At 45.4% G+C, this 22,720-nt stretch overlaps 1 protein-coding gene across 1 annotated transcript; it reads left to right on the forward strand.

Moving 5' to 3' along the window:
* The first annotated feature begins 898 nt into the window (after window positions 1–898).
* On the forward strand, window positions 899–22,128 carry LOC145348279 (ADP-ribosylation factor-like protein 9). Its single transcript, XM_080196481.1, has 4 exons — window positions 899–1,548; window positions 9,441–9,609; window positions 19,573–19,748; window positions 21,684–22,128. Exons 1-4 carry the CDS (start codon window positions 1,429–1,431, stop codon window positions 21,852–21,854), a joined length of 636 nt encoding a protein of 211 aa, XP_080052607.1. The 5' UTR covers window positions 899–1,428; the 3' UTR covers window positions 21,855–22,128.
* The last annotated feature ends 592 nt before the right edge of the window (window positions 22,129–22,720 follow it).

Here is a 22,720-nt window from a genome sequence, read left to right on the forward strand (position 1 = left end):
CACCCTAGCTATGACTGTAACACTACATTCTGTAATCTCTTGTTTCCTTCTCTATGGTATGTTTTATCTGTATAGTGCGCAAAAAACTATACTTTTCACTGACAATAAATCAAATCAAATACACAACTCCCCCACCTCTCTTACCTCCTGTTCTACCTTTCCTGTAGCGTCTGTACCCTGGAACACTGAGCTGCCAGCCCTGTCATTCTGTTAGCCATGTTTCAGTAATTGCTATAATATCCCAGTCCCATGTCCCCATCCATGCCCTGAGTTCATCTGCCTTGCCCATCAAGCCTCATGCATTGAAATAAATTCAGTTTAATCTGGACTTCCTTTGCTCTCTGTCTTGCTTTTGCCCAAACTGTCTGGTAGTAGGATTACTGACACTGCCTTTACTAATTAATGTGCTCTCTTTAACTTCTGTGGTGTCCTCAAACTTCCCTTCTGACTCCCTACTGCTTCGGGTCCCACCCACCCCAAGTTTAAACCTTCCCGAGTGGCTCTAGCAAATCTCCCCACCAGGATATTAGTCCCCCTGCAGTTCAGGTGTAAACACAGTAAAAAGTCTGACAACACCAGGTTTAAGTCCAACCGATTTATTTGACAGTAATATTTGATAGTCGGTTGGACTTAAACCTGGTGTTGTCAGACTTTTTACTGTGTTTGCCCCAGTCCAACGACGGCATATCCACGTTCAGGTGGAACCCATCTCTCTTGGGCAGGTCAGCCATTCCCCAAAACAAATCTCAATGATCCAAAAATCTAAATCCCTGTCCCCTGCATCAGCTCTCAAGCCAGGCATTCACCTGCCTAATGCTCCTGTTCATACTCTCACTAGCACGTGGCACCGGTAGTGGTCCAGAAATTATTACCCTCCAGGTCCTGCTCTTCAGTTCAGGCCGGGCACCAGGTTCTCTGTTCCTGCTGGCACTGGCAGCGAGACTGGAGAATTCTGGAAAATGTTTCAGATCCAAATGACCCTTCCACAGCAAAGCCAGCGCAGACCCGATGGGCCAAATGGCCTCCTGCCCCATTATCATTGTGTGAATTGGGGTCGGTTCCGCTGTTCTGATTCACCCAGAATAAAGCTTCAAAACCGGGGCTGAAACTGGACAGTACCGGGCAGCGACAGCGACCTGAACCGGCTCCCAGGCCACTCTGACCGGGCCGAGCTGTAACTCGCAGCCCCCGGCTGTGGTCCTGGCGCCGGGCCGGGGTCGGTTTGGGTCTGTCCCGGGCTGTGACCCCGGCCTCCGGACCGCTGACTGACGGCTGCAGCTGATCACAATGCGGTGAGGCCGCTCACAGAGGGCGCTGCCGGAGTCCGGGGCCGGGGCCGGGCCGCTACCTCCCCCCGCAGCCTTTGGGCGGCTCCGAGCGGCGCTGCCGCCTGTCGCGGACTCGGGCCGGGGAGCTGCTGCTGTCGGGATGCTGGAGCAGGTCTACCGGACCGGGCTGCTCGGAGTGGCCGTGGCGCTGGTCGGCGGCATCATTTATGTGGCTTGGGAGCGGCTGTTCGCGAAGTGGAGGCCGGCAGTCAAAGCAGAGGTGAGGCCCAGGCCCAGGCCCCGGCCTGGAGTCTAAACCGTCCGCCGGGAATGAGCGCGCGCGCGGCGGGGGGGGGCGGCGAGTGTCGGGGGGGGGGGGCGGCGAGTGTCCGGGGGGGGGGGGGGGGGGGCGGCGAGTGTCCGGGGGGGGGGGGGGGGGGGGGGCGGCGAGTGCCCGGGGGGGGGGGGGGGGGGCGGCGAGTGTCGCGGGGGGGAAGGGGGGGGGACTGTGGATGGTTCTGGGGGGTTTTGCTCTCTTCACCTGGCACAACATTGTTAACACTGTAAGAAATCTCACAACAGCAGGTTAGATTCCAAGCAGTTTATTTGAAAATAATCTTACAAGTTTTTGGAAACGGTGTTCCTTCGTCAGGTGTGTGGAAGATTCTGATCAGAGAAGGGCATATAAAATCGCACACGGTTTACAGAATACTGATTACTAACCTGCTATTCAAGGGGCTTTAAACTAGAAAGGTTGGGGGGAGGGAATAGAGATGAGGGGACTGAGAGCGAGGAGGTTAGCTCCCGGGTAGAGAAGGACTGTAGACAATATGACAGGGAGGTTAGATGGGTGATAGAGAAGGGAAGTGCCCAGACCGAAGGACTGAGGTGTGTATATTTTAACGCCAGGAGTGTAGTGAATAAGGTAGATGAGCTTAGGGTGTGGATTGCTGCTTGGGAATGTGATGTGGTGGCCATTACGGAGACTTGGATGTCTCAGGGACAGGACTGGGTACTTCAGGTGCCACGATTCAGATGCTTCAGGAAGGACAGGGAGGGAGGCAGAAGAGGTGGTGGAGTGGCACTGTTGATCAGGGACAGAGTCATGGCTGCAGAGAAGGTGGATGCTGTGGAGGAACTGTCTACGGTGTCTCTGTGGGTGGAAGTTAGGAACAGAAAAGAGTCGATAACTTTGCTGGGTGTTTTCTATAGGCCGCCCAATAGTGACATGGAAGTTGAGGTGCAGATAGGGAAACAGATCCTAGAGAAATGTAGTAATAACAGAGTTGTCATGATGGGAGACTTCCCAAACATCGACTGGAATATCTCTAGGGTAAGGGGTTTGGACGGGGAGGAGTTTGTTAGGTGTGTTCAGGAGGGTTTCCTGACACAGCACGTGGATAAGCCTACAAGAGGAGAGGCTGTACTTGACCTGGTGCTGGCTAATGAACCAGATAGGTGACGGATCTCTCGGTGGGAGAGCATCTTGGGGATGGGGATCATAATTCTATCTCCTTCACGATCGCATTGGAAAGAGATAGGATCAGGCAGGCTAGGAAGGTGTTTGTCTGGAGTAAGGGGAAATATGATGACATTAGGCAGACAATTGGACAAGTAAACTGGAAGGAGGTGTTCTTGGGGAAAATTACTAAAGGGAGGTGGCGGACTTTCAAGGAATGTTTGACTGGAGCTTTGCGCAACAACGTTCCGATGAGACAAGGAGGTTTTGGTAGGTTGCGGGAGCCGTGGTGCACGAAGGTTGTGGTGAACCTGGTCAGGAAGAAAAGAAAGGTGTATAAAAGGTTCAGAGGGCTAGGAGATGTTAAGGATCTAGAGGAGTATAAGGCTTGTAGAAAGGAGTTTAAAAAGGAAATTAGGAGAGCCAGAAGGGGACATGAGAAGGCCTTGGCAGGTAAGATTAAGGAGAATCCCAAGGCATTCTACAAATATGTGAAGAGTAAAAGGATGAGAAGAGAAGGGATAGGACCTATAAAAGGTGAAGGGGGAAAAGTCTGTGTGGAACCGGAAGAAATGGCAGAGGTGCTTAATGAGTACTTTGCCTTGGTATTCACGGTGGAAAGTGATCTGGGAGGTTGTACTACAGGTTTGTGGCAGACTGAAAAGATTGAGTATGTGGATATTAAGAAAGAGGATGTGTTAGAACTTTTAAATTCTATCAAGATAGATAAGTGGCCGGGACCGGATGGGATGTACCCCAGGTTACTGTGGGAGGTGAGGGAAGTGATTGCAGAGCCCCTGGCGATGATCTTTGCGTCATCGGTGGAGACGGGAGAGGTTCCGGAGGATTGCGGATGTGGTTCCTATTTTCAAGAAAGGGAACAGGGATAGCCCGGGAAATTACCGACCGGTGAGTCTGACCTCAGTGGTTGGTAAGTTGATGGAGAGGATTCTGAGGGACGAGATTTATGAGCATTTTTAGAAGTTTGGAATGATCAGGAATAGTCAGCACGGCTTTGTCAAGGGCAGGTTGGGCCTTACGAGCCCAGTTGAGTTCTTTGAAAATGTGACTGAACACATTGACGAAGAGCAGTGGACGTGGTTTACATGGACTTCAGCAAGGCGTTTGATAAAATCCCCCATGCAAGACTTCTTGAGAAAGTGAGAGGGCATGGGATCCAAGGGGCTTTGGCCTTGTGGATCCAGAACTGGCTTGCCTGCAGAAGGCAGAGAGTGGTTGTGGATGGGTCTTTTTCTGCATGGAGGACGGTCACCAGTGGAGTGCCCCAGGGATCTGTTCTAGGACCCTTGCTGTTTGTCATTTTCATAAATGACCTGGATGAGGAAGTGGAGGGATGGGTTAGTAAGTTCACCGACAATATGAATGTTGGTGGTGTTGTGGATGGTCTGGAGGGATGTCAGAAGTTGCAGCGTGCCATTGATAGGATGCAAGACTGGGCGGAGAAGTGGCAGATGGACTTCAACGCGGATAAATGTGTAGTGGTTCATTTTGGCAGGACCAACAGGATGCAGGAGTACAATATCAAGGGTAGGAGTCTTAGCAGTGTAGAGGAGCAGAAGGGTCTTGGGGTCCGGGTCCGTAGGACTCTTAAATCGGCCTCGCAGGTGGAGGATGCGGTCAAGAAGGCGTATGGTGTACTGGCCTTCGTTAATTGAGGGATTGAGTTTAGGAGGCGGGAGGTAATGCTGCAACTTTATAGGACCCTTGTCAGACCCCACTTGGAGTACTGTGCGCAGTTCTGGTCGTCTCACTACAGGAAGGATGTGGAAGCTATTGAGAGAGTGCAGAGGAGATTTACAAGGATGTTGCCTGGATTGGGAGGCATGCCTTATGAAGATAGGTTGAGGGAGCTGGGACTCTTCTCCCTGGAGAGACGAAGGTTGAGAGGCAACCTGATAGAGGTTTATAAAATGTTGAGAGGAATAGATAGGGTGGATTCTCGGAGGCTATTTCCCAGGGCTGAAACGGTCGCTACGAGAGGACACAGGTTTAAGGTGCTAGGGAGCAAGTACAGAGGAGATGTTAGGGGAAAGTTTTTCACTCAGAGGGTGGTGAGTGAGTGGAATTGGCTGCCGTTGGTGGTAGAGGCGAACTCGCTGGGTCTTTTAAAAGACTTCTGGATGAGTATATGGGATCTAATGGCATTGGGAGTTACAGATGGTTCTATGGCTTGGTAGGTATAGATGTGATCAGCGCAACTTGTGGGCCGAAGGGCCTGTTTGTGCTGGAATGTTCTATGTTCTTTGAAGATGTAAAATGAATATGGGTTCCTGTAGAGGTAGTGTATCTAAACTTCAGGAAGGTGTTTGATAAGGTGCTGTGCAAAAGATTAATTCACAAGGTAAGATCCCATGGAGTTCGGGTAATAAACCAAGGCATCCACTATCACCTCCGCCATTTCTTTCAGAACGCTTGGATGCATTCCATCCGGTCCTGGGGACTTGTCCACAATCAGCCCCTCCAGTCTGTCGAGCACCGCCTCTCTAGTAACAGTAATGTCATTGAGACCCTCCAGTCCTACCACCTTTCCATTGCTGACACCCGGCAAATTATTCACGTCCTCCTCCGTGAAGACCGAAACAATCCAAGCAAATTGCGCGGAGGGTGTGGAGAGTCTACAGAAGGATCTAGATAGGCTGGGCGAATGGGCCAGGAACTGGCAAATGGAATTTAATGTTGGCATGTGCGAGGTGGTCCACTTTGGTAGGAATAATGGTAGGAAGGATTATTACTTACGTGGAGAAAAACTGCAGCAGGCGACGGTGCAGAGGGACCTCGGGGTCCTTGTGCATGAGTCACAAAAACCCAGCTTGCAGGTGCAGCAGGTGGTCAGGAAGGCAAATGGGATGCTGGCCTTCATAGCGAGGGGGATTGAATATAAAAGTAGGGAGGTCTTGCTGCGGCTGTATAGGGCATTGATGAGGCCGCAGCTGGAGTACTGTGTGCAGTTTTGGGCGCCGTACTTACGCAAGGATATTTTGGCCTTGGAGGGAGTGCAGAGGAGGTTTTCTAGGCTGATGCCGGAGTTGAGGGGGTTGAGCTACGAGGAGAGGCTGAATAAACTAGGCTTGTACTCATTAGAGTTTAGAAGAATGAAGGGAGATCTCATTGAGACGTATAAGATGATGAATGGGATGGATAGGATAGAGGTGGAGAGACTCTTCCCGCTCAGAAAGGACAGTAGGACTAGGGGGCACAGCCTCAAGATAAAGGGGGGGGCAGTTTAGAACGGAGTTGAGGAAGAATTTCTTCACTCAAAGGGTGGTGAATCTCTGGAATTCTCTGCCCGTTGAAGTGGTGGAGGCTACCTCGCTAAATATTTTTAAGAAGCGGGTTGATGGGTTTTTGATAAGAGAGGGGATTAAGGGTTATGGGGAGAGGGCGGGAATGTGGAACTGAGCCACAACAGATCAGCCATGATCTTATTGAATGGCGGGGCAGGCTCGAAGGGCCAGATGGCCTACTCCTGCTCCTATTTCTTATGTTCTTATGTTCTTGGATAGAGGATTGGCTAACCAACAAAAAGCAGAGTGGAGATAGATGCATCTTTTTCTGGTTGGCAAGTGGTGTGTGGTTCGGTCTTTACAATCTGTAATAAGAATTTGGATACAGGGATAGAAGGTACTTTAGCCAAATTTGCAGATGACATGAAAATGGGTGAGATAGTAACTTGCATTGAGGAAATAAGAAACCTACAAATGGATAGATTAGGTGAGTGGACCAAAACTTGGCAATTAATGTGGATAAGTGTAAGGTTATCTGGAGAAATAAAAAGGCAACTTACTATCCAAGTAGAGAGAAACTTCAAAATGCTTTGGTGTAGAGGGATCTGGGTATCCTCATGCATAAATCATAGCAAGTTAGTATTCAAGTGCAGCAAGTAATAATGAAGGAAAATGGAATTTGGCATTCATTGCTAATGGAATAGAGTATCAAAGTAGGGAAGTGCTGTTGCAAATATAGGGCATTGGTGAGACTGCATCTGGAATACCACACACAGTTTTGGTCTCCTTACTTGAGAAGGATGTAAATACATTAGAGGCAGTTCAGAGAAAGTTCACTAGATTGATTTGAGGGATGAAGCACTTGTTTAGAACAAAGAAAATTACAGCACAGGAACAGGCCCTTTGGCCCTCTAAGCCTCCACCAACCATGCTGTCTGATTGAACCAAAACCCTCTACCCTTCCAGGGACCGTATCCCTTTATTCCCATCCTATTCATGTATTTGTCCAAACATCCGTTAAAAGTCACTATCATATCTGCTTCCACTACCTCCCCTAACAGCAAGTTCCAGCCACCTGCTATCCTCTGTGTAAACAAAAAAATTGCCTCGTACATTTCCTTTAAACCTTGCCCTTCGCACCTTAAATCTGTGTCCCCTAGTAATTGACTCTTCCATGCTGGGAAAAAGCTTTTGACTGTCCATTCTTTCCATGCCCTTCATAATCTTGTAGACATCTATCAGGTTTCCCCTCAACTTCCATTGTTCCAGTGAGAACAAATCAAGTTTCTCCAACCTCTCCTCATAGCTAATACCCTCCATACCAGGCAACATCCTGGTAAATCTTTTCTGTACCCTCTCCAAAACCTCCACATCCTTCTGATGGTGTAGCAACCAGAATTGAACACTATATTCCAAGTGCGCCTAAGTGAGGTTCTATAAAGCTGCAACATGACTTGCCAATTTTTGAACTCAGTTTTTAAACAAGAATGTGGTATGCCTTCTTGACTACCTTCTTTACCTGCATTGCCACTTTCAGTGACCTGAGTACCTGTACACCCAGATCCCTTTGCCTATCAATACGCTTCTTGCCATTTACTGTGTGTTTCCCATCTGCATTAGACCTTCCAAAATGCATTACCTCATATTTGTCTGGATTAAACTCCATCTGCCATCTCTCTGCCCAAGTCTCCAACTGATCTGTATCCTCTGGTCCTCATCACTATCTGCAATTCCACTAACCTTTGTGTCATCTGCAAACTGACTAATCAAACCAGTTACATTTTCCTCAGGCATAAGTCCCAGCACTGACCCCTGAGGAACGCCACTTGTCACAGCCTTCCATTCAGAAATGCATCTTTCCATTGCTACCCTCTGTCTTCTATGACTGAGCCAGTTCTATATCCGTCTTACCTGGTCACCTCTGATCCCATGCGACTTCATCTTCTATATCAGTCTGCCATGTGGGACCTTGGCAAAGGCCTTACTGGAGTCCATGTAGACAACATCCACTGCCTTACCCTCATCAATCATCTTCCTGAAAAAACTCGATCAAGTTAGTGATCATGATCCACACTTCACAAAACCATGTTGCCTGTCACTAACACATCCATGTATTTCCAACTGGAAGTAAATTTTGTCTCGAAGAATCCTCTCCAATAATTTCCTACCACTGACATAAAGCTTACTGGCCTATAATTATCTGGATTATCCTTGCTACCCTTCTTAAACAATGGAACAACATTGTTGTTCCAATCTTCTGGAACCTTCCCTGTAGCCAGTGAGGATACAAAGATTTCTCTCAAGACCCCAGCAATTTGCAGCCTTGCCTGTCTCAGTATTCTGGAGTATATCCTATCAGGCCTTGGGGACTTGTCTACCTTAATTGTTTCTTAAATGATTCTAGCACTTAACATCATAGAATCCCTACAATGCAGAAGGAGGCCATTCACCCCAGTGAGCCTGCACCGACAACAATCCCATGTAGACCCTATCCCTGTAACCTTATGGATTTACCCTATTAGTATCCTTGACACTAAGGGGCAATTTAGAATGGCCAGTCAACCTAACGTGCACTTCCTGGGTGGAAGCTGGAGCACGTGGAGGAAACCCATGCAGACACAGGGAGAATGTGCAAACTGCACATAGGCAGTGATCTGAGGCTGGAATTGAACCCAGGTCCCTGGTGCTGTGAGGCAGCAGTGCTAATCACTGTGCCACCCATACCACTGTCCCACTATGCCGTCCATGCTTCTACTAAAGTAACCTGTTCTATATGGTAATCATTCTCTGCATTATCAGTCTTAAATTTTCATTTTCTACTTTCCACCAATTGACGTCAATAACTGGGAGCAGGTTATTGTTGAGGAGAAATAGATTATAGAAATTCTTCAAAGGATTATGGGCAGATGGTAAGGCTTCTGAAGACGAAGCGAGAGAGTTTAATCTTTCACCAAAACATCACCAACCACAACCTGGTCAGTATCCTGAGTGGTGGAGTTCTAGGTTTCACCCTGACACGGAAAGTTTGGACAATCTTCAGGACCTTGAGAATGGTCCAGAGAAGATGCGGCCATTTGGTCCACAAGTGGAACATGAAGAACAGCTCAAATTCTGACTGTAGCTATTCAAATCACCCATGTACCCTGAGAGGTCAATTCCTGGTGGCATCATTACCATTTACACACTACGTTAGCAGAAGCCATTGAATAGATTGTTAACCACAACACTGAACTATAAATGACTCCCCAGCTGTAAAAAATAGACCTCGAATTCAGTTGTGTTATATCTGTCCTGGGCACTAACACCAGTGGACTTTTTTAAAGTACCCATTCAGACCTGATAACATGGACAGAATATTATTCTATGCTAGGTGAGTTGCTGTGGTGGAAACCACTTCTAAAGACTTTGCAGAAGAACAAGTTCACTTTTGACTGTTGTCTTACATAATTGAAATTTTGTTTTTAAAAGGATGAGGAAAGCATAAAACAAGTTCTTGTAGTTGGTCTTGATGGTGCAGGGAAGACAAGTGTCCTGCACAGTCTGTCTACCAATACAGTCAAAAGGAGTGATGGACCTACCATGATGTTTAACAGTGTGTGCATTAAGACTGAAGAAGCTGAGATTGAATTTTTAGAGGGTAAGTCACAATTTAGCTAGTTAACTTCTCAAAACTGTGTGTCAACGTGGAATTGGAAAAGTCCAAATGACACACAGAGGGATAACATGCCATTCTGAAGGTCTTTATACAATGCCATTCTGAAGGTCTTTATACTGCTGCGTTTGTTTTTACTAGCCAATCTTTCATAGCTTTGTCATTAGTGAGAGTAAAGCAGCTACGTGGATAGAACTGTAGGAGAAAGGATGGGGGCTCAGGGAGTTTCTTTTTTTAACCTTACCTAGCATTTCCAGCTCTGTGTCGTGGGTGGGAACTACACAATTCAACCTGTAGATGCTACTGAAATGAAGCCAAATCATCTTCCAACTTCATTCTCCACATACATCATTAGAGGGATCAAAGTCTTCCAAGGAGGGTCCGTCCGCCACTCCAGGATCTTCCAATGGAACTGGAATCCTCTGTGCTAAGTGCAGAGCACATTTATTACTATTTGTTTTATTTAAGTATCTCGCTAGTTTACCGGCCACTTTCTCTGAGTGGTTAATCCAGGAACTGCTGTTTTGTTATTTGGGTTGTATTTTAAACTAATTTTTTTTTTGGAATTCATTTGGAAATGCTTTAATCATGATAATTTACTGAGTTTCTATTGACACCAGTTGCTAAAATAGGAATATTCTATGCACATTAAGATGAGCATTAAAGAAAAAGACAGAATACTACAGTGCAGAAGAGGTCCTTTGGCCCATTGAGTCTGCACCAATGAATGAAAGGCCCTGACCTGCCCACCTAATCCCACTTGCCAGCACTTGGCCCATAGCCTTAAATGTTATGGTATGCCAGGTACTCATCCAGGTACTTCTTAAAGGATATGAGGCAACCCGCCTTCAGTACCGTCCCAGGCAATGCATTCCAGACCGTCACCACTTTTGGAGTAAAAATGTTTTTCTTCAAATCCCCCCTAAACCTCCCACCTCTCACTTTTAACTCATGTCCCTTCATAACTGATCCTTCAACAAAGGAAAACAGCTGCTCCCTATTCACCCTGTCCATACTCCTCATAATTTTGAACACCTCAATCAGGTCACCCCTCAGTCTTCTCTGCTCCAAAGAAAACAACCCAAGCCTATCCAACCTTTCTTTATAACTTCAGTGTTCCATCCCAGGCAGCATCCTGATGAATCTCCTCTGCACCCCCTCCAGTGCAATCACATCCTTCCTATAATGTGGCAACCAAAACTGCACACACAACTCTAGCTGTGGCCTCACCAAAGTTCTATTCAACTCCATCACGACCTCTCTGCTTTTGTAATCTATATCCTGATTAATAAAGGCGAGTGTGTCACATTCCTTTTTCACTAGCCTATTAACCTACCTTTCCGCCTTCAAAGATCTATGGGCTATCCTAGTGTCAGACCTTTCGTAGTACACTTCCTTGTCAAATTACTCCTCCAAAGTGCATCACCTTGCACTTTTCAGGGTTAAATTCCATTTGCCACTTATCCGCCCATTTAACCATTCTGTCTATATCTTCCTGTATCCCAAGACACTCTGCCTCACTGTTAACCACCTGGCCAATCTTTGTGTCATCGGCAAACTGACTGATTCTACCACCCACGTTGTCATCTATGTCATTTATATAAATGACAAACAACAGGTGGCCCAGCACGGATCCCTGTGGTATGCCACTGGTCACTAAAGCAGCTATCTGTCCTCACCCTCGGTCTCTTCCCACTAAGTCAATTATGAATCCACCTTGTCAGATCACCTGTATCCCGTGTGCATTTGCCTTCTTAATAAGTCTCCCATGTAGGGCTTTGTCAAAGGCTTTGCTGAAGTCTCTACAACCTTTCTTAAATAGTGGGACCACATTCGCTGTTCTCCAGTCCTCTGGCATCTCCCCGGTGGCCAAGGAGGAATTAAAAATATGGATAAGATCCCTGCAATCTCTCCCTTGCCTCCCACAACAAGCTGGGGCACAATTCATCCAGACCTGGAGATTTGTCCACTTTTAAGCCCACCAATAGCTCCAATATCATGTCACTCCTTATGATAATTTTCTCCAGAGCCTTACAGTCTCTCCCCAAGTTCCATAACTACCTCCTCATTGTCATTGGTGAAGACAGATGTGAAATATTCGTTCAACATCCTACCAGTCTCCTCTGACTCCACCCACAGATTTCCCCCTTGGCCCTTAATGGACCATTCTCTTTCCCTGGTTATCCCTATTTTTATCAGCTAGAGCCTTCTCATATCCCCTCTTTGCTCTTCTAATTGATTTCTTAAGCTCCATCCTGCACTTTCTATGCTCCACTGATGCCTCTGCAGAGTTACTCCCCTTATATCTGTTAAAAGCCTCTTTTCCTTCTCATTGTATCCTGAATGTCTCTAGTCATCCATGGTTCTCTGGGTTTGTTACAGCTTCTATTATCCTAGAACATGTTGGGCCTATACCCTCCCCATTTCACCTTTGGACCTGCCCTACTGCTCTTGTGTAGATTCCCCGCAAGTAACTCATTCCAGTCTACCTTGGCCAGATCCTGCCTAATTTTGTTAAAATCTACTCTCCCCTAATCCTAAATCTTTTTTTGCAACTTGTCTATTTCTTTGTTCATAAGAAAATTGAATTGAACTATGTTGTGGTTGCCAGCACCAAAATTCTCCCCTACCAACACATCAACCACCTGTCTGGCTTCATTCCCCAGAATTAGGCCAGCACAGCTTCTTCCCTTGTTGGTTCTTCAACATATTGACCCAAAAAGTTTCCTGTATACGTTTTAAGAACTCAATTCCATCTAAGCCCTTAGCATGATGGTGATACAATTAATACTGGAAAAGAAGAAATCACCTAATGTAATTGCCCTCATTATTTTTACACCTCTTGCAACTTGCATATATATTTGCTCTTCAATTTCAGACTATCTGGAGTTCTATAATAAACACCTAGCAACGTAGCTGTCCCTTTTTTCTCCCTAAACTCTACTTACAAAGCTTCCTTTGATGCCCCCTCCAAGATATAATCTCTCCTTACTGCGCTACTGCTTCCTTAACTAATAATGCAATGCCTCCTTTTTTACCCCCTCCTCTGTCTTGCCTGAAGATTCTACATCCTGGACGTTGAACTGCCAATTCTGCTCCTCACTCAACCATGACTCTATGATGGCTATTATGTCAAAATTACATGTGTCAAACCTCGCCCATAACTCATCCGTTTTACCTTTAACACTCCTGACATTAAAGTACAGACTCTCCAGCCTTGTCTTACTCCCTTGAAACTTACTACCGCTGTATTCCTTCTGACCTGATTGCTTCTCTATATTGTATTGTGTCCCAATTCTGCTAACAGTCTGAACATAGAACATTGTAGTGCAGTACAGGCCCTTCGGCCCTCGATGTTGCGCCAACCAGTGCAACCAATCTAATGACCCTCTAACCTAAACTAATCCAATATTATCCATATGCCTATCCACTGACCATTTGAACGCCCTTAAAGTTGGCGAGTCCACAACTGCTGCAGGCAGGGCATTCCATGCCCTTACTACCCTCTGTGTAAAGAACCTACCTCTGACATCTGTCCTATAACTACCACCCCTTAATTTAAAGCTATGTCCCCTCATGTTAGCCATCACCATCCGAGGAAAAAGGCTCTCACTGTCCACCCAATCTAATCCTCTGATCCTCTGATCATCTTGTATGGGTCCCCTTCCCCTGCCAAACTAGTTTAAACTTTTCCCAACAGTGCTAGCAAACCCACCAGCAAGGATATTAATAACATAAAAACATGAGAACTAGGAGCAGGAGTAGACCATCTGGTCTCTCAAGCCTGCTCCACTGTTCAGTAAGATCATGGCTGATCTTTTTTGTGGACTCAGTTCCACTTACCCGCCCACTCACCATAACTCTTAATTCGTTTACTGTTCAAAAATGTATCTGTCCTTGCCTTAAAAACATTCAATGAGGTAGCCTCAACTGCTTCACTGGGCAGGGAATTCCACAGATTCACAACTCTGTGTGAAGAAGTTCCTCCTCAATTCAGTTGTAAATCTGCTTCCCTTTATTTTAAGGCTATGACCCCTTAGTTCTAGTTTCACCCACCAGCGGAAACAACTTCCCTGCTTCTATCTTATCTATTCTCTTCATAATCTTATATTTTTCTAAAAAATCTCCCCTCATTCTTCTGAATTCCATTGAGTATAGCTCCAGCCTACTCAGTCTCTCCTTATAAGCCAACCTTCTCAACTCCGGAATCAACCTAGTGAATCTCCTCTGCACCCCCTACAGTACCAGTATATCCTTTCTCAAGTAAGGAGACCAAAATTGTATACAGTACTCTAGGTGTGGCCTCACCAGCACTTTATACAGCTGCAACAGAATCTCGCTGTTTTTAAACTCCATCCCTCTAGCAATAAAAAGCAAAATTCCATTTGCCTTCTTAATTACCTGCTGCATCTGCAAACATACTCCTTGAGATTCCTGCACAAAGACACCCAGGTCCCTCTGCACAGAAGCTTGCTGCAATTTTTTACCATTTAAATAATAATCCATTTTGCTGTTATTCCTACCAAAATGGATAGTCCTCACATTTACCAGCATTGTACTCCATCTGCCAGAACTTTGCCCATTCACTTCGCAGACTTTTAGCGTCCTCTGCACACTTTGTTCTTCCACCCATGTTACTGTCATCTGTGAATTTTGACACTACACTTGGTCCCCAACTCCAAATCATCTATGTAAATTGTAAACAATTGCAGTCCCAACAGTGATGCCTGAGGCACACTATTAGTCACTGATCGTCAACCAGAAAAACACCCATTTATCTCTACTCTTTGATTTCTGTTGGTTAACCAATCCTTTATCCATGTTAATGCATTACCTGTAACAGTTGGTCCCATTAGTCCCACTCTGGTTCAGATGTAGACTGTCCAACTTGTACAGGACCCACCTTCTCCAAAAATGGTCCCATTGGTTCAGGAATCTAAAACCCTCCCCCCTGCACCAACTCTTAAACCGCACATTCATCTGTGCCATTCTATTTCTGTACTCACTAGCTTGTGGCACTGAGAGTAGTCCAGAGATTACAGCCCAAGAGGTCTGCTCTTTAGTCTACAGCCTACCTCTTGAATTCTTGCTGCAAGACCTCATCCCTCTTTCTACCTATGTCATTGGTATCAACATATACCATGACCTCTGCCTTATCACCCTCCCCCTTCAGGATGCCCTGTTCAGTGACATCCCAGCCCCTAGCACCAAGGAGACAACACACCATCCTGGAGCCTCTTTCACGACCACAGAGGTGCCTATCTGTGTCCCTGACTATGGAGCCCCATGACTATTGCTCTCCTGTGCTTTGACCCTCCCTGCTGAACAACAGAGCCAACCTTGGTGCCTCTGCAGTGGCCGCTGTTGTTGTTTATCCCAAATAGGCCATCCCCCTCAAAAGTATCCAAAGCGATATACCTGTTAGAGAGGGGGACAGCCACGGGGGATTCCTGCACTGACTGCCTGCCCTTTCTGCCAGTCACCCATCTATCTGCCTGCACCTTGAGTGTGACCACATCTCTATAACTCTTGTCTGAGATGCTTTCCGCCACCTGCATGCTCCTAAGTGCATGTGGTCCGTGAGGAGCTGCCATTGGGTGTACTTCCTGCAGATGTAGTCATCTGGAATGCTGGAACATCACGGACCTCCCACATCTCGCAGTTCGAACACTACTTCCCATTGACTGACATTTCTAGTGTTAATTAATCAATTATATCAAAATAAGTAGTTATTAAATTTAGCACTAATTATGCCTTTCTTTCCTTATCCTCATCCAACCAATTCCAGCCCTTACTGATTCCGAACCACAATGTGTATTTTCAAACCATAAAAAAGTGATAAAAGTTGGAAAAAAAAATTATCTACCTGTCCTCCTCCTTACCAATCAGCACTCTCCCTTGTAGCCTCTGCTGCCTGTTTCCACCCAACTCCAAAAGCACTCTCACTCAGCCAATCACTGGAGGAGTTCTTCCACTTCCCAGCTCTAATAGATGTTGCTGCACTGACCTCTCTCATAATGCTTCAGTGAAGTCCCTCTGCTGCTTTTACAATATCTTGTAACAACTATTCGAAGAGTTACAGCACAGTGTAAAGCAGCTTGAGGAATACCTTCTCTGCTGCCCCATTTCAGATGGTAAAAAGTCTGACAACACCAGGTTTTAGTCCAACCTATTTATTTGATAATATTCTCACAAGCTTTCGAGGGGTTACCCTCTTCGTCAGGTGACGAAGAGGGTAACCCCTCGAAAGCTTGTGAGAATATTATCAAATAAATAGGTTGGACTAAAACCTGGTGTTGTCAGACTTTTTACTGTGTTTACGCCAGTCCAACGCCGGCATACCCACACCGTTTCAGATGCCCAGAATCTGAAACTGCTTTTCCTTTTCTGTACGTGACACCTGGACACAGTCACAAGGAAAGAGGATCTGGCAAAATGGTGGCATTTTTTGAGAATAATGCAAGTTAATTATTCTAACCATTTATATTTGATTGTCTTTGACAGAGTTGTTAACGATAACCCAGAAATGATGTGTGGCACAGAGCAGTCTGAACAAAGAGGGGGAATAGGTCATTTAAGGTGTAAGAAAATATGGGATTCAAAGTTTTATAGAAAGGGTCAAAGAGTTAATCCCAAAAGCGTAAATAATTGTTTAGGATGCAGTTTGAATATCATCTAATTTTGGATGTTTTTCTGCAGGAGGGTTATCAAGACTACGTTATGGGTTCAAGTGTTGACTAGAATAGAATGTAGTGTGAGGCTTCAGTAATAGTTAAGAGCTAGAAAAGCTGACATAAAAAGTAAATATGTGTTTCTCTCCACAAATGCTGTCAGATCAGCTCTGTTTTAAAGGCACTTGCTGCTTTTATTTCAGCTCTTCAGTGCCCACAGTGTTTTGCTTTGACTTTTGAGAAAATTGAATACTTTTCATTAAGATAAACAAGATTAAAAGGAAATCTGAAAAGTCATTAAATATTTGAAGGTAAAGGGAGAAACCTTTTTACTCCTGTCCAGTCAACTAGAGATGATGCAACTTAAGACCGTTAGCAAAAGAGCAAAGAAAGAGAGGTTAGAAACACTGTTTTTGTGCAATGAGCATAGGTATGGGAATGGGACTGAGAGGCAGTGTGTGTATGGGAATGGGACTGGGACTGAGAGTGGCAATGTAGATATGGGAATGGAACTGAGAATGGCAGCATAGGTGTGGGAATGGGACTGAGAGAAGCAGCGTAGGTGTGGGAATGGGACTGAGAGGCAGCGTAGGTATGGGAATGGGACTGAGAGAGGAAACGTAGATATAGGAATAGGACTGAGAGAGGAAACATAGATATAGGAATAGGACTGAGAGAGGAAACGTAGATATAGGAATAGGACTGAGAGAGGAAACGTAGATATGGGAATGGGACTGAGAGAGGCAGCGTAGGTATGGGAATGGGACTGAGAGAGGAAACGTAGATATAGGAATAGGACTGAGAGAGGAAACATAGATATAGGAATAGGACTGAGAGAGGAAACGTAGATATAGGAATAGGACTGAGAGAGGAAACGTAGATATGGGAATGGGACTGAGAGAGGCAGCGTAGGTATGGGAATGGGACTGAGAGAGGAAACGTAGATATAGGAATAGGACTGAGAGAGGAAACATAGATATAGGAATAGGACTGAGAGAGGAAACGTAGATATAGGAATAGGACTGAGAGAGGAAACGTAGATATGGGAATGGGACTGAGAGAGGCAGCGTAGGTATGGGAATGGGACTGAGAGAGGAAACGTAGATATAGGAATAGGACTGAGAGAGGAAACGTAGATATAGGAATAGGACTGAGAGAGGAAACGTAGATATGGGAATGGGACTGAGAGAGGCAGCGTAGGTATGGGAATGGGACTGAGAGAGGAAACGTAGATATAGGAATAGGACTGAGAGAGGAAACATAGATATAGGAATAGGACTGAGAGAGGAAACGTAGATATAGGAATAGGACTGAGAGAGGAAACGTAGATATGGGAATGGGACTGAGAGAGGCAGCGTAGGTATGGGAATGGGACTGAGAGAGGAAACGTAGATATGGGAATAGGACTGAGTGGCAGCGCAGGTTTGGGAATGGGTCTGAGAGAGGCAACGTAGGTATGGGAATGGGACTGAGAGAGGCAGCGTAGGTATGGGAATGGGACTGAGAGAGGCAGCGTAGGTATGGGAATGGGACTGAGAGAGGCAACGTAGGTATGGGAATGGGACTGAGAGAGGCAGCGTAGGTATGGGAATGGGACTGAGAGAGGAAACGTAGATATGGGAATGGGACTGAGAGAGGAAACGTAGATATGGAAATAGGACTGAGAGAGGAAACGTAGATATGGGAATGGGACTGAGAGAGGAAACGTAGATATGGGAATGGGACTGAGAGAGGCAGCGTAGGTATGGGAATGGGACTGAGAGAGGAAACGTAGATATGGGAATGGGACTGAGAGAGGAAACATAGATATGGGAATGGGACTGAGAGAGGAAACGTAGATATGGGAATGGGACTGAGAGAGGAAACGTAGATATGGGAATGGGACTGAGAGAGGAAACGTAGATATGGGAATGGGACTGAGAGAGGCAGCGTAGGTATGGGAATGGGACTGAGAGAGGAAACGTAGATATGGGAATAGGACTGAGAGAGGAAACGTAGATATAGGAATAGGACTGAGAGAGGAAACGTAGATATGGGAATGGGACTGAGAGAGGCAGCGTAGGTATGGGAATGGGACTGAGAGAGGCAGCGTAGGTATGGGAATGGGACTGAGAGAGGAAACGTAGATATGGGAATAGGACTGAGAGAGGAAACGTAGATATGGGAATGGGACTGAGAGAGGCAGCGTACGTATGGGAATGGGACTGAGAGAGGAAACGTAGATATGGGAATAGGACTGAGAGAGGAAACATAGATATGGGAATGGGACTGAGAGAGGAAACGTAGATATGGAAATAGGACTGAGAGAGGAAACGTAGATATGGGAATGGGACTGAGAGAGGAAACGTAGATATGGGAATGGGACTGAGAGAGGCAGCGTAGGTATGGGAATGGGACTGAGAGAGGAAACGTAGATATGGAAATAGGACTGAGAGAGGAAACGTAGATATGGGAATGGGACTGAGAGAGGAAACGTAGATATGGGAATGGGACTGAGAGAGGCAGCGTAGATATGGGAATGGGACTGAGAGAGGAAACGTAGATATGGGAATAGGACTGAGAGAGGAAACGTAGATATAGGAATAGGACTGAGAGAGGAAACGTAGATATGGGAATGGGACTGAGAGAGGCAGCGTAGGTATGGGAATGGGACTGAGAGAGGAAACGTAGATATGGGAATAGGACTGAGAGAGGAAACGTAGATATGGGAATGGGACTGAGAGAGGCAGCGTAGGTATGGGAATGGGACTGAGAGAGGAAACGTAGATATGGGAATAGGACTGAGTGGCAGCGCAGGTTTGGGAATGGGTCTGAGAGAGGCAACGTAGGTATGGGAATGGGACTGAGAGAGGCAGCGTAGGTATGGGAATGGGACTGAGAGAGGCAGCGTAGGTATGGGAATGGGACTGAGAGAGGCAGCGTAGGTATGGGAATGGGACTGAGAGAGGCAGCGTAGGTATGGGAATGGGACTGAGAGAGGCAGCGTAGGTATGGGAATGGGACTGAGAGAGGCAGCGTAGGTATGGGAATGGGACTGAGAGAGGCAGCGTAGGTGTGGGAATGGGACTGAGAGAGGCAGCGTAGGTGTGGGAATGGGACTGAGAGAGGCAGCGTAGGTGTGGGAATGGGACTGAGTGGCAGCGCAGGTTTGTTAGTCCAAATGATCTTTGGTGCAATAGAATTCCAATTTTCAGCAAAATGGATATAATTAAAAAACCTTGCACTTTGCTATGTTTACTCTGATTTGCTGTATCACCTATTGTATTTTCTCTTTAAGTTGGCGGTAATAAATCTCTACGTAAATGCTGGCCCTCTTATCTACCTGGATCACATGCACTAGTTTATGTGGTGGATGCAGCAGACCATAACCGCTTGCCACTTGCTAAAAAGGAACTTCACCAACTGGTCCAAGGACATCCAACACTTCCTGTTGTTGTTTTAGCCAACAAGCAGGTACGAGTCTCATCAGTGTTCTCAAAACAAAGGCAAACTGCAATATGAGCAATTTTCACCAATATTTTGTATGGACCATGCTTAGTAAAGACCGTCTGCATGAACTGGTGTCCAAACTGCAGCCTGTGGACCACATGCAAGCTCTTTGCTGATGGTTCAATAGTATTTACAAATTCTAGACTGCTTTAGAAAACTATCCTTGACACACTTCAGAAACCTGTCCTTCATAACATTGTGCTCAAAGGTTTATCCAGTTTAGCTGCAGATTGAAATCAGCCATGATTACTGTATTATCTATGCTACATGCTTCTCTAATCGCCTGATTAATACCATGTCCCATGCTACTACCTGGTAGCTTATAAACAATTCCCACCAGAATTTGCTGCACTTTGCTTTTCCTTAGCACCATCCAAACAGATTTTGTTCTTCTGACCTGAGATCCACCCTTACTCATGCAATGATCCTATCCTTTATTATTAGCACAACAACACCTCGTTTCGCTTTTTACTTCCAATTTGAGCAACTCCTCAGGTCCCCAGCATAAACCTCCCGAACAGCACTAGCAAATCTCTGTGTATCCTGGTCCTGTTAAGGTATAACCTCTCGAGCTTGAACATGTTCCATCTACCCCGGATCTGTTTCCAGTGCTTCGGAATCTGATGTTGTCCCTCCTACACCAAATCTCTAGCCACGTATTCAATCAGTCACTCTTCCTGTTGCTGTGCTCAACATCATGTGGCACTGGGAATAATCCTGAGATTACAGCTCTTGTGGTCCTGCTTTTTCACTTCATTCTTAACTCCCTAAATCCGTATTTAGGAACTCATCCCTTTTTCTACTTATATTGTTGGTACTAATGTGGATCATGACAGCTGGCTGTTCATCCTCACTCAGCCACTGCATTTCATCCTTGGCCCTAGCACAAGGGAGGCAGCACACCATCCTGGATCACATTTACTGCTGCAGAAATGCCTGATTGATCCCTTGACTTTGAACCCCCCTATCACTATTGCTCTTCTACTCCCCGCTTGTGCAGCTGAACCACCTGCATACAGTAGCACTGACTTGGGTCTGGCTGCATTCTCCTCAGAAATCATCACCCTCACCCTCACTAAAATTGAAAACTGATTAGCAAGCAAAAGACTCATTGACTCCTGCATGATTCCTTTAAACTGCCCAGTGGTCACACATTCTAACTGTACACTCCTAACCTGGGTGGTATGATCAGTTCCCAAAATTTACTATCCATGTAGTTCTTCTCTCAGATACACAACTGTGACTCCAACTGCTCTCAAGTACCAAAACCCACAATGCAAGCTTCTGCAGCTGGTGACACTTGCTGCAAATGTGTTTGTCCAGGACCAATAGTGTGTCCATTACTTCCCACATATCACAGGATGTACATTCTACTCAGCCAAGTTAACCTGCCATACTGCAACTTAAAAAAACTATTCATTACAGCTAGAATAAGTAGAATAACTTACCAGTTGCTCACCAATAAGCTTGTTCTCCTTTACCAAAGTAAGTGACAGCTACTGGATGTAAGAAAAGGTAGAGAAAGAAAGGAGCACTTTCCTCACTCACCAAGCTCCCGATTTCCAGCATGCCTCTGAGCTCCACCTCTCCTCCTGATATCTGATCAACCTGACCTCTGACTCCCCCACCCCTTTCCTTTTCCCTGGCCTGTTAGTTTCATGGGAATTAACTGCTTCATGTCACCGAGTGCAGCAAAAAAGGGCAAGTCCTCCTTCACTTCAGCTCTGTTCGACAAGAAGGTCAAGCAAGACAGGCACAGAGAACGTTGCCACAGGTAAGTGGGTACGGTGAATTTCTGATACTAATCGCCACTCCAAAGTGTCATGTTTTCCAGCAATTACCAAAAATGTTAAAGGGAGTAATTACTTGTCTGTAAGATTAGGTTATTGTGTCTTACAGGATATTAAAGGAGCCTGCACTATTTCAGAAATCCATGAACAACTTTCCCTTGCTAAATTAGGTGATAAAAGGAAGCTTTTTCTTATCGGAACCCATGTTGCTGAAGATGGGTCGCAAGTACCAGCAAGCATGCAAGATGCCAAGGAACTAATTGCCCAGCTGGTGATCTGAGGAGTGAATTTGCTCATAATTCTCTCTCACTCTGCGCTGAATCACTGCTTTTTCATTATTCTTCAGTTGTAATATTTTTACTAAAGCACTATTGGGTTACATTTGATTGTGTGATATAGAAACTTTTTTGCAATCTTAAGAAATTTTTAAAAATCAAGTTTTGTTTTTGGAAAAATATACTGTTTGCATCTGCTTTGTACTTGATTTCACATTTGATATACTGTCAGAAACAACTATTAGGTGTTTTGCAATAAATAGTCAATGTACTCCTTTCTATGTTATTTCTCCCTGGGGTTGCGTTGAATATTTCTAATTAGTAAATGGTGGCACTGCAGTATCTTTAACATTCATAAGACCCAAATCCAGAAATTTGTGCACATCTGTCCAACTCAGAAATAACAGTTGAGAATGATCATCATCATCGGACTTGAGAAACAAATATTCACCTTTTTGAGAATAATTAAATATTTTGGTTTGCATGAGAGAATATTGGAAACTTGCAGAATTGTGTGAGGATAGTACAGTTAATCTATGTTTTACCACTTAGTCCACTTCCAGTTATGAGTCAGACCAGACTGTTCTGTTCATGGAACTGAATGAAGACCTTAAGATTTTCCATGATTTTTTTACTTGGTGCATTTCTGGAAATTGCAGAGATGATTATGATCTTTACCCCTGCTTTTGACCTTAGGGCTATTTCAACATTGGATATCAGAACCTGGCCCCTGCTGAATTGGGGTAAAGTTTGGGGCCCTATCACAATCATAAATTTAAGTGTATTTATTATTGTCACAAGTAGACTTACATTAACACTGCAATGAAGTTACTGTGAAAATCCTGGAGTCAGCATGCTCCAGTGCCTGTTT

The sequence above is a fragment of the Carcharhinus amblyrhynchos genome, chromosome 1, assembly GCF_965287045.1.
Source record: "Carcharhinus amblyrhynchos chromosome 1, sCarAmb.v2.hapA, whole genome shotgun sequence".
Classification (NCBI taxonomy): Eukaryota; Metazoa; Chordata; class Chondrichthyes; order Carcharhiniformes; family Carcharhinidae; genus Carcharhinus; species Carcharhinus amblyrhynchos.